Source organism: Uranotaenia lowii, chromosome 2 (genome assembly GCF_029784155.1).
Source record: "Uranotaenia lowii strain MFRU-FL chromosome 2, ASM2978415v1, whole genome shotgun sequence".
Taxonomy (NCBI): domain Eukaryota; kingdom Metazoa; phylum Arthropoda; class Insecta; order Diptera; family Culicidae; genus Uranotaenia; species Uranotaenia lowii.
Genome location: NC_073692.1, coordinates 429,174,964 through 429,187,446, shown reverse-complemented (window position 1 = coordinate 429,187,446; position 12,483 = coordinate 429,174,964). Strand labels below are relative to the sequence as shown.

Below are 12,483 nucleotides of genomic sequence, written 5' to 3'. Positions count from 1 at the left end.
TGACACACCTTATTCAACATTTCTACCTTTCAAAAAACAAAACTCGAATAGAGTAACGTATGCATAAAAAATGGACTTTTTTTCGGATGATGATTAAAATTAAACCAAGACAAATAATTGAATTCTGTAAATTTTGGATGGCAAGTTTTTGTATTTGTTTACTATGATAAATATGCAATAGCCTTCCAAGCGGCCCTCCGGCGTTTTATTGAAAAACTCAAAATTACGACTAAAAACATTCGTGTGATCATGTTTTTGGGTACTTAATTCGTTTTCTTTGTTAATTCATCTTCAATTTTCGCAACAAAATGTTCAAAATGTTGAGTTTACAAAAAAAAAATGACTATGTTATTCAGCCGCTGCCGCTACAACTTCGCCTGCAGCTTCTAGCCCAGTTGAGGTGAATGTAGCTTTCTGGAATGTTTGTCAATCTTCCTCTTCAGCATCTTTTGGAGCTTCTTGGTGCCTAGAGTCGTCTGTCGTCCAGAATTGGCCCTTTTTCGATGCTCTGATTGTTATCCTAGGATGTCAAAATGTTGGAGATGCTAAGGCCGGAGTATCCACTAAGTGCTGTAAGGTTCAAAACGGAATAGCTTTACTGTTTTCGCCCTACCAGAAAGAGTTTGACTGATTGAGGTGTTCAATTTCATGATTGATGTTACCTGAGAAATTTGGTCAGTGGTCAAACTCAACAAAAACCGGAAATTTTTGTCTATTTTTTTTAAATGCAAAATTTCAAATCATTGTATCTTTTTTCGCATAAGGAATATCAATCAATACACTAACGATAAGAAAAAAAGTGTTGTCAAAAATACGTTCTTCAAACTCAAGCGTAGCTGCAGTTAAGGTCAGTTTTTGCTTGGACAAAATGAACTACTCTTAATAAACTTGAAAATCGCTGTTTCTCAGATCAGAAAATTGTTCCGTCTTCTTATGAACCAAGAAAGATTCAACTTCCAGCAGAGGCCGTCGGAATTTAGAGTTGTATTTTTTACGGAGAAAAAGTATAGTTTCATCCACAATATTCCGCCTCTATTCAATCATATTGATGATTGACCAACTACAGTTATTAAATATTCAACTATATTTGTATGATTGGTGTTATACATTCAAATAGAAATATGATATGTTCAACTGCAATTGTATGATTGATTCAATCATAAATATAATATGTTCAACTATAATATAGAATTTTGTTAATTCAACTATAGTGCTATGGTTGATTTAACTATATCTATGATTTAATCAATTATACTTTTATGATTTAATTTAATTTTCATTCTCTTTCTGGCTTTGTACATTTTTTGCTTATTTGTTATTTTTCGAAAGCACAAACAAGATTATTGTTACAAAGAATAATATGGTTTTGCTGGCAATCAGCACATGGTTTTGGCATTGTCTGATTTCCGATGAAACGCCAATCGGTGCCACGATAAAGAATACTCATGGGCCGCACATTGTAGGTGCAGATATATGAAAATGAGTTTAAATAAGATTCTATACGATATAATCTGTAAAATAAAATACGACTTCTGGTTGTCTGGGTCGATTCCTTCGTTTTGAATTGATTTTCTGCCGCATCTATTGGATTGACCTAAAGGGAGGAAAAATTTGTCCCAAGTTTCTTGAAACAAACAAATGTCTGCATTCAATTATACCTTTGCTAATTACCTTCTGTTTTTGCCATTGGTAAAAATCAGCTTCTTGTTGCGGGAGGCACACTACCTAAACTTGTGTAAATACATGTAGTGTTGAGATGCTTTTACATACTTATTCAAGTTTCAAACAATCAATCATAAACATTAAGTTGAATTTACTATATTTATAGTTCAATACCTAAAATCAAACATACAATTGTAGTTGAATCTATCATATTTACAATCGAATCAATTCTACCACAACAGTTGAATGTATCATATTTATAGTTCAATATTAGAGGTCAACCAGAAATGTATAGGTGAATCTATTATTTTTATATTTGAATGCCCAAAATCAATCATACAATTGTAGTTGAAATTATCTTATTTAAAGTTTGTTACGTAGTGAATATTTTACCTCTTTTATTTCAATAGTCACGAATATTACTACCAACACTTTTTCGCCATCTGCGAATGCAGATGTGCTAGCAACCAAAATACTTTACTCGGACTCTTTTACTCCAGGGGGGAACAATTTGTTTTCGCGCTCGACTAAGGGAAGAAGCAAACTGGTAATATCGTTGGGAATATTGATCGGCTCTTTGAAAATCAATGAAAACGCATTTTAATCCAAAAGATCTCAAAGGAATCAAGAAAGTACAACGACTTACCAACGAATTGCCAACTACGTCTTCCGAGGGTCCCTTTCAGGAAAACTTTTCCCACCGCCCTTCTTTTGAGGTATTTCCTCAAACACAATGCCCAGACAATGCAAAAAAGACGCGCGAGTAGTTTAAGCATTTTTGGTGGTCGTATTCGACCATCCCTTAGTTAGCCATTGCGCTTTAGGGACGCCCTGTCGAGCTTAGGTCAACAAGCGTCGCTTACACTGAGTAAATCTAGATCATCAAAGAGTTTGACTAAAATTACAAACGATATTGCCAATAAGCTTCGGAAGCATTTGTTGCCACGCAACAAGTTGGATCAATTATACCATTACAATTGAACCTATCATTTTTTATGTTAAATATGAGAGGTCAACCAGGAATGCATAGTTGAATCATTTATTTTTTTAGTTGAATTCCTAAAATCAATCATACAAATTTAGTTGAATCTACCATATTAATAATCGAATCAATCATACCATTATCGTTGAATCTATTATATTCATAGTTGATTGCGTAAAGTAAATCATCAGTTTGTAGATGAGTCTATTATATTTATAGTTGAATGTGGAAAATCAACTACGCTCTGATGATTGGTATAACCAGCTGAAATAATAAGAACAACTGTCGCCTTTTTTCTCCGTGTTGTTCACTTTTTTTAGGACGCGGTTGAATCCGGTAAGATGGTGAAGAAGCAAGTTTTTTAGGTTTTCGAACACTTCAAGCTAAAAACCGTCATAAAGATATTTTTCAATGCAAAATTGCCTGAAATTACATTTAAAATGAGCCAGGAGCACGATTTAGGAACGAAAGACTAAAACCCGTAGCGGTTCAGCAAGACAGAGGAATCAAGCTTTTATTTACAATCAGAAATGACTGTCGAATTTTTCAAGATTTGACTAAACATATGATTCTAAAGTCTATATAATTTGTTAAAATACTAAATCGAATGTTGTTTATCATTTTATGAGCAAACGGTAACCGAAATTGAAGTAATAGAATCAATTTGACCAACGAAGACCATTGATTGTTGACAGATTGGATTAAATTGCATACAGCATACAATTTTAGCTGATTCAGGAAATCCAGACGCCCATAACAACTCAAATTCGCTCAAAACTCAATGATAAGCACATCAAATTCTAGAAACAGGTCATCTGTAATCACTCTAGCAAATTTTAGCTCTTTGGCCTCAAAAGACGAGCATGCAACTTCTGACGAAAAACTTTCGTATAAAAATCAAAGTTTGGTGTATAATTTTGTACAATTACGTTTCATTATTAAATGTGAATTATTTGAGTTGTGCTTCTTATTGATGCATATTCGCCACAAGCACAAAAACTAGATGCTAACATAAATTTGAAACATCACGATTCGATTGGAATATTGACTGATCCTTACGTTTTCCCACAGCAGAATACGAAGGAGTGATAGCGCCACCACACGAGGACAGCCCTGACGCACCGGGTGCCATGGGAAAAGCTGTGGTTCTACCCAAAGAAATGTCCCCTGAAATGAAGAAAGCCGTCGACGATGGTTGGTCCAAGAACGCCTTCAACCAGTACGCAGCCGATCTTATCTCGATCCGACGCAGCCTTCCAGATCCCCGGGACGCCTGGTGCAAAGAACCGGGTCGATATCTGACAGATTTGCCGGCTACATCCGTCATCATTTGCTTCCACAACGAAGCGTGGTCCGTTTTGCTGCGAACCGTTCACTCGGTTCTGGATCGATCGCCGGACCATCTCATCAAGGAAGTCGTCCTGGTGGACGACTTTTCAGATATGCGTGAGTACTACTCTTAAATTTAAATTTAAGTTAAAGGAATTATTTTTGTTTTATTTTCTGTGATTTTAGCTCACACACAAAAACAGCTGGAGGAATATTTTGAAGCGTACCCCAAGGTGAAGATCATCCGGGCACCCAAACGAGAGGGTTTGATCCGAGCTCGATTGCTTGGAGCTCGTTACGCCACTGCTCCTGTGTTGACCTATCTGGATTCCCATTGTGAATGTACTACTGGTAAGTTCTCATGGTCAATTTTAAAGTTACTTTGAGAATCACCTCGTTTGTATCTTTCTAGGATGGTTGGAACCTCTACTGGATCGAATTGCACGGAACTCGACTACGGTTGTCTGTCCAGTAATCGACGTCATTGATGACAACACGATGGAGTATCACTACCGAGATTCAGGCGGTGTCAACGTCGGTGGATTCGATTGGAATCTGCAGTTTAACTGGCACGCGGTACCCGAACGAGAGAAGAAACGTCACAAGGTAGGTTATTGTTGACTAAAAGAGAAAAACAACATCTGAAAGGGTCTTTTTTATTTGCAGAGTACCGCTGAACCAGTTTACTCACCAACAATGGCTGGAGGTCTGTTCGCCATCGATAAAGAGTTCTTTGAAAGGTTAGGTACTTACGATTCCGGCTTCGATATATGGGGAGGTGAGAACTTGGAGCTGTCATTCAAATCCTGGATGTGTGGCGGAACCCTCGAGATCGTTCCTTGTTCTCATGTCGGGCACATCTTCCGGAAACGTTCACCGTATAAGGTAAGACTGAGATAACATCTCCCCAAAGCGGATGTCTCTAATTGTGATCATCCCTCTTAAAAAAAACAAACCAGTGGCGTTCGGGAGTAAATGTGATCAAACGAAACTCAGTTCGGTTAGCTGAGGTGTGGTTGGACGAGTATGCCAAGTACTACTATCAGCGCATCGGCAACGACAAAGGGGACTACGGAGATGTGTCATCGCGCAAGCAGCTCCGCGAAGATCTAGGTTGTAAGTCGTTCAAGTGGTACCTGGACAATATCTTCCCGGAGCTGTTCATTCCGGGCGAGGCCGTCGCTTCAGGAGAGGTAATTTCTATTGCTTTTACCATAATTCTTTTATTCATTTCAAGGAAACAATAATCATTACTCTATTCAAAAAAAATTCTACGCAAACAAAAGGTAAGAAATTTGGGCTATGGGAATCGTACCTGTCTGGATGCTCCTGGTGGCAAGAAGAATCTTCGGAAACCGGTAGGACTGTACCCGTGCCACAATCAAGGCGGAAATCAAGTAAATAACCTTTCACAGTTAAATCCTTCAAAGAAAAAAAAACTCTAGGAAATGCCATGCTGGAACAATTCAAATCAATCGCAGGAGTCTGTGAGCCGCGCTGTCATCACCTCCAAAGTCCAATTGCAAAAAGCATGGCCTACTGTGTTTTGTCTCCAACTGTCGCCTACTAAAGATACACTCGTAAAGCATGTGCCTGCAACTCTTCCCTTTCAACCAACAACAACATCAACAATGAGAATGCAAACTCTTTTTCTTCCAAAACCAAAAATCTTCCTTCTCTTATCTTTCTTTCGCGTATTTTTTTCTCTTCTTTTGTCTTTTTCTTTCCGGTTGTGTGTAAAATCTCGTGCACGTGTTCTCGCGCGGCGTTCCGCAGGTTGCGAACCCGTGGTCAGGTTTGTGTATTGATTCGGCGGCCAAGCCCGAGGATATGCATACACCGCTTGGCGTTTGGCCTTGCCACCAAGCCGGCGGTAATCAGGTACTTGCGTCTAGTTCGGAACTAGTATGTTTAAGAAAAAAAAAATCGAAAACCAAAAACAAAAACAGTTCAATACAAAAACAAACAAACCCTGCCACCCTGTATCAAAGAACCAAAATGGATTAACAATTGTGTTCTTCTTAATGGCTCTATTTAATCGGTTTTCTTGCGGGGGTGGAAGACAGCTTACAGGTTTAAACGGTGATGAGGAGCTTCGTGTTCATTCAACAGTACACTCACAACAGTCAGCTAACACTAAAACGCCTTTCCATTAACCTATTCCACATGTACATAGAAACAGTCTTTACATAACACACTCACATAACACCTATAAAATTGTTCGATTATCACTCAAGATCTTTGTTTTGTTGATGTTTCTTCTACTAAGATTCTATGAATCACATTTATTTTTGTTACGACTCGGGTTGTAGGTTTAGTAAAAACGAAATAATCTACTGTAAAAGTGCAAAAAAAATATCAAAAGAAATAGCTTGTGGTGAACTAATGAGAATTCTGGCGACCCTAATTCTTGTTGTTTCATCAAAGAACCGGAAGCGCTTTGATTTGGAAGGTAGGATTGATAAAATTAATTTGTTATGAAACAGGAATTTTTAAATTCCAGTATTCACCGGTAAAGTTTACTCTTCAAAGGATTCTCAAACAAGTAAATTCACGTTTTAATGGTACACTAACAAAGGGAAAGAACCTCATTATTCATGTAAAAATATAGTTTTCTGTTAGAGAGTCAAAAATTTAAATTAACATCTAGAGTCCTCGTTCTAGGCCAGAAGATCTGAACGCATTAAAAATTTGCTCCGCTCCGGTAGAATGACAATCGACAATCGTAAAATGTGATAATACATATATCAATGTAGTACAGCAGTGTAAGATTACCTGAGCGAACATAATTTCAAGCCGGTGAAATCCAAAGGTCCAATATACTTATCAAAGCTAAACTGAGTAGGTGAATCGAAGTTTTGTCGAGCTTACATGGGTCATTTGTTTTTGTTTCGATTATAGTTGTTTTTACTCTTGGGCTCGAACTACCGGACATCGGCTCAGAAGCTAACTAACTTGCCAATAGAGCTAGATTACAGGCCCTTACATGGGTAATGTTCTTTGTGGCTGGTATGGCAATTGGTGTAGACGGACATTTTTTGATGAAACGTTTTCCCCCGCATGGGCTACCAAGTAACTCCGAATCAAGCCTAAGCGAGACAACGAAGTACTCATCGAAAATGGCAAGAGGCGCCATTGACTGACATTCTGAACCAGGAGTAAGGCCATCCGATACAAATGAGTATTCAGATGGATGCCATCACAGCGTTTCTACAAGGTGATTTGGAAGAGGTCGATTTTCATGGAACAGTCGCTCTAGTTTGAAATACCTGGAAATTTTGGATAGCAGTCGCTATGTCAACAGCGAAACGCTTCGTATCTGCAATAAAGAGCAGTTTGTTTCTAATTAAATCGACAATATTATGACTTCCGTAACAATCTAAAAAAGTTCAGTAGTATGTTTCGGTTTCATTAAGGGCAGTGGTTTTTAAACTTATTCGCCCACCACCCCCATATCTCTATATTATAGAGCCCACTGCCCCCTGAAATTATTATGGAACAAATATGTTCGGAAATATAGCGGAAATTGGTAACTTGGAGCTCTTCCAGCGCCCCCTTGCAACGCCCCCCTGGGGGCGGTAGGGACCACTGAGAACCACTGATTTAGGGCATTCGGATCACTCTTAATGAGATCATAATTATGTTATGTTATATGATTTTATTCGCCGTAATTTGTATGATTATAATTTTAATGGCATGTGTGGCGGAATGAAAACTAGAGAGAATTTATTTTATAGAATTTGAAAGAAAGGTGGATAGACAGACATTAGTGCGCCAACAGGAGAAAGCTTGATAGGTGTTGAAATTTTAGGCTAGAGGGCATGTTGATGAAAAGCTCCCATGAATTACTCCCGCCTTTGCTCTGCACTAGCTAACTATACATGAGAAACCCAGAAAGAGAATTCCCATGTATAGCTAGCCCAGTGGTTTCAGAGCGTGTTTTTACGCACACTACAAACGAGCGAAAACATAGCAACCCATGGCAACACCTATCAAGATTTCTCCTATTGGCGCAATATTGCCTGTCTATCCACCTTTCTTTCAAATTCTATAAAATAAATTTTCTCTAGTTTTCATTCTGCCGCACATGCCATTAAAATTATAATCATACAAATTACGGCGATTAAAATCATATAACAAACAATCATTGGCAAAAAGAAAAAAAAATACAACAAGAAAAATACGGTTCCAAAATTGACACATGGCCAAAAAGTAAGAACGCGGAATAGATAAAATGTGAAATGCGAAAAAATCGACAAGTAGCAACTATTCGCAGCGAATCTGAAAAGATGGCAACGTCGCTAGAACTGTTCTCGCATAAGGAAAGCTCCGTAGGCCCATGGGTTGCTACGTTTTCGCTCGTTTGAAGTGTGCGTAAAAACACGCTCTCAAACCACTGGGCTCGCTATAGGGGGAAGTGTTCCTAAATGCGCATGTTGGGTAATATGCGCGCGCATACAGCCGATTGACGATATGGCTAAAGATTCATCATATCTAATCAGTGCAGTTTGAGGGTAATACGCTTTTAACACATGGCATGAAAAAATTAAATTGTTATATAAAGTTGAAAAAAATTTAAAAATTCAAACAAGATTTTTGTCAGTTTTGTTATATTATATTGAACTTTAATTATTGTGCGTACAGATTCTGTGAACAAAAATTTTAATTGTTTTTCTTTCTCATTCATCTGGAAATCGGAAATTCAACAAATTGAAGCTTTTGGCAGAGTTGTAAATGATAAGATATTGGAATAACAGACAGGTTCTGAATGCCCATATCAAGGAAGGTTAAATGCCTATATCAAGAAAAATAGATTGTTCTTATAAATTTTTTACTTTCTTTCATTTAAACATTAAATCTACGCTCAAACCACGATCTTACAGCGAAAAAAAAAGAACTTCATAGTGATCTGATAGAAATACAATATGAACAAAATATTACCATGAAATATGGCCATATGGCATACTTAACTATGTTTCATGCAAAAGAACTAGTGATGTAAAAAATTTCAGCCTTGACGTATGCTAAACATCCGTTTCTACCATTTTCAATTAAATAATTTCAAAATATTGCAAGTGTAAATGAAATATAGCTTAAAACATAAATATGCGCATTTAGCCCGCCAGTTTCGGAAATCGGCTATTTTGACTTCTTTTATTATAAAATTATTTCCACAAAAACTGTAAGAGATTTTAACAAAAAAAGTGCTCTAACGTATAGAAAACAGATGTCCGCTCATGTGCATATAGTTTTCAGACTCCTATCTATCGGAATATGGGAGAAAATGAGAGTTTTCCTTAATATGCGCATATAGCCCGCCTCTCCCCTACATGGGAATTCTCTTTCTGGGTTTCTCATGTATAGTTAGCTAGTGCAGAGCAAAGGCGGGAGCAATTCATGGGAGCTTTTCATCAACATGCCCTCTAGCCTAAAATTTCAACACCTAACAAGCTTTCTCCTATTGGCGCACTAATGCCTGTCTTTCCACCTTTCTTTCAAATTCTATAAAATAAATTCTCTCTAGTTTTCATTCCGCCGCACATGCCATTAAAATTATGATCATAATTATGTTATGGTACAGCTAAACAATTTTGTAGAGGTTTAAAATCCAAAACCCAGTAGCTACGCTGTTGAATCCTCTGGTATCAACCTGTTCAAGTAGATAGAGCTAATGCCGAATAATGGAGATCGCGTGCCTAGACGGTTCACTACCAGAAGGCTGGTTATTGTATTTTGGTCAACGACCCCATCGTTGAGCAGTTTTATCCAAAGTTTATGCTGCAGTTATTGGAAAACTGACAAAACACAACATATGAGTCTAAATATATGGCTATTTCGTCTGCGGCTTAAGACGAGCTTTTCTACTGAGCAGTGCATCGAAAAACATCCCATCGCAAAGCCTTAGGGTCACATTCATAGTACAAAGGCTCAGTTGACAAAACACTTTCCTGTTAGGCCTACGTCCATAAGATCGAGCCTAAGAGTCAGTATCGTTGTATTGTCGCGTTACCGGATAGCCGAGAGCCTTTTCAATGACTACTCCTAAACCCTTGGTTGATATATGAGGTCCGGCAGTTGCTAATTGTAAACAAACATTTAAATTGATCAAAACAAAAATGTTTTCTCTAAAATTTTCAGTTTAACTACCTAAATAATTATCTAAATGTTGAATATAAATTGGTACAAGCTGTACCAAATTTTCACTTTTTTTTATTCCAAAACACAATGCAGCTTTTAGTCAAGAATGCCTGAAGAACAGACTGACTCAACTTTGACTCGACCGTCACACAGTGCGGTGATCCCAAAGAGCTGATGGAAAAAGGTGGAAAAAGTTTAAATTCGATAAAATATTTGTTTCAATGTTCAATTATTGGAAGTACGCAACAAGAACTCTTGGACTTAATTTAGATCCTCAAACCTTAAAATCCATGTCTCATATATGCCAAATTTTGAAGATGTTCAATCTTTCCTATAAAAGATTCATTTTATTTGTCAAATATTTGTTAACAAATAGAAAATAACTGATTACCACAGTTTCCTTTTCATTGGTACATGGAATTCAACGGAATTTGCTTCACAGATGCTTTATCTTAGCTCTTATAATTTCAAAATTCAAATAGCAATTCTTCATATAACTTTTAAATGAGATTTTAAATTTCCTACCAAAACAAAAGATCTTTTTTTTTTATTATTCAAAACCACTTTTAAAATACATTACTGATACAAAAATTATTTTGATTTCAGTTTGCGTTTTTCTATAGTGTTCGTGTTTCGAAAAATTGTAAAAAGGTCCCTTCATAAATGCTAATGGCCCTTATTCTGCACCGCGCATGGCGTGACGATTCAGTCGAGTCAACCGTGAACTCTGTTCATGTAGTCGGTTTAGGTGAGGAAGGTAACTTCGGATGAACTTTGTGAGTTCTTACCTTATTCTCGTAGTCACCTTGTGGATGAGAAGCGTCGCATTCGGGTGACGATTTTAGGTAACAAATGTTTGTACCTGTTGAGTTTATGATAAATTATAGTAACCTATGAATCCGTCGGCAAGATAGACAAACTGTATCTAAGCAATATGTTTTTCTGTCGGGTATAAAACAAGCTTGGCAGCTAATGAATCTGCAATCTAAGCTTATACTTCTACGACTTATCATTTCCACTTCACTTCACAAGTGGTTATGGGCCCAGAATAGTTTGTTCGACGAAGTTCAAGAAAAGTGAAGAAAATAGAATTATTGAATAACTAAAAATGGAATGAAATTAAGTATATATAGACGAACTAGAGCTAACGTTCAATTCGAATAAATTATGTGTAACTTGCTTCTGTCTGCGCGACTGTGAGAACGTGCGTTAGCAAGAGTTATTACATTTGTGAGAGAAGAAAAAACAATTGTTTAAAAAGTGTGTTCGTGAAAGCGGTAGAAAATCAGCATAGAAATATTAGATGATGTATATACTATCAATAGAATGGAAATGTATGGAAGAAAAGCCGTTAGTTTCGAAGCTTGGTTGAAAAAGCCAGTTAAGAAAGTATGTTTGACGAGTATGCACGCATTTTGAAAGATTATTGCAGTAATGACGCGCGGTCACTACAGGTTCTTCCCAGAGGTGATGGTCCCCGGAACGAAGGATGTCGCAGTGGCTCAAGCAGCAGCAGAAGCGGTACTGGCAGTCAAGGTGACGGCGGAAGGCAACCTGTGGTCAGTGCGCGTTTTCATGGAAGTTCAGTGAGTCTGCCGGCTATCGAGAAGCTGAAGGGACGGATCAATTACTCTTCTTGGTCCTTTTCGATGAAGATGATTCTCATCCGAGAAGGGTCGTGGCGTGCCGTCAAACCGAGCGACGAGTGAGCGTTAGCTGCCATTTGTCTGAGCATCGAGAAGAGCAGTAGTCTGGTGAAGAACGCGGAAACAGCACAAGAGGCCTGGAACAAGCTGGAGAAGGCATCCCAAGACCAAGACGATGGGTTAAACCGACTGTGCGGTTTACTGGACAAGCTGACGTCGGTCAAACTGGAAGATTAGGAAAATGTGGAGGATTACATCGACGAGTTGGTAACGACAACCGACAATTTGGGGGAAATTGGGTTCGACGTCAACGATCAGTGGCTGGCATCCTTGCTGCTGAAAGGTCTTCCGGCTTATTATGCTCCAATGATAATAGGAATTCAAGCGCCCGGAATGGAACTGACGTCCGATGCTATCAAAACAAAGATTCTTCAAGATGTGAGGTGACCGTTGACGAGCTGCGGTGATGAGTGTGCGCTGTACACAAAGCATAAAGGGTGATACGATCAAAATTTGGTCAATATCAACTTGACGTATTTCTTTCAAATTTGCATTTAAAAAACCTGAACACCCCTCATTTTGAAGGTGTGTGTGTGTGTGTGTAGAATGTTGTTCCTATTTTGATTTTGGAATTCACGCTCCAGTTGTCAAAATACCGTCCAAGGAAGAAGAGCAGCGTATCAAAATTTTGCTCGCGCATCGCGAAAATCCGAGCAACTCGCACGC

At 38.1% G+C, this 12,483-nt stretch overlaps 1 protein-coding gene across 4 annotated transcripts in view; it reads left to right on the top strand.

Annotated features, from left to right (window-relative positions):
* Positions 1-12,483, top strand: part of LOC129743854 (putative polypeptide N-acetylgalactosaminyltransferase 9) — a 207,745-nt gene that overhangs the window by 185,624 nt on the left and 9,638 nt on the right. For 2 of the 4 annotated variants that reach the window (XM_055736059.1, XM_055736063.1), the window contains exons 5-10: positions 3,716-4,090; positions 4,160-4,324; positions 4,386-4,579; positions 4,640-4,858; positions 4,933-5,166; positions 5,750-5,854. In XM_055736059.1, coding sequence (XP_055592034.1) covers positions 3,716-4,090; positions 4,160-4,324; positions 4,386-4,579; positions 4,640-4,858; positions 4,933-5,166; positions 5,750-5,854 — 1,292 coding nt within the window. Of the gene's footprint in view, positions 1-3,715; positions 4,091-4,159; positions 4,325-4,385; positions 4,580-4,639; positions 4,859-4,932; positions 5,167-5,259; positions 5,371-5,749; positions 5,855-12,483 lie in introns of all 4 variants that reach the window. The other 2 variants (XM_055736060.1, XM_055736062.1) reach the window with 2 other exon arrangements.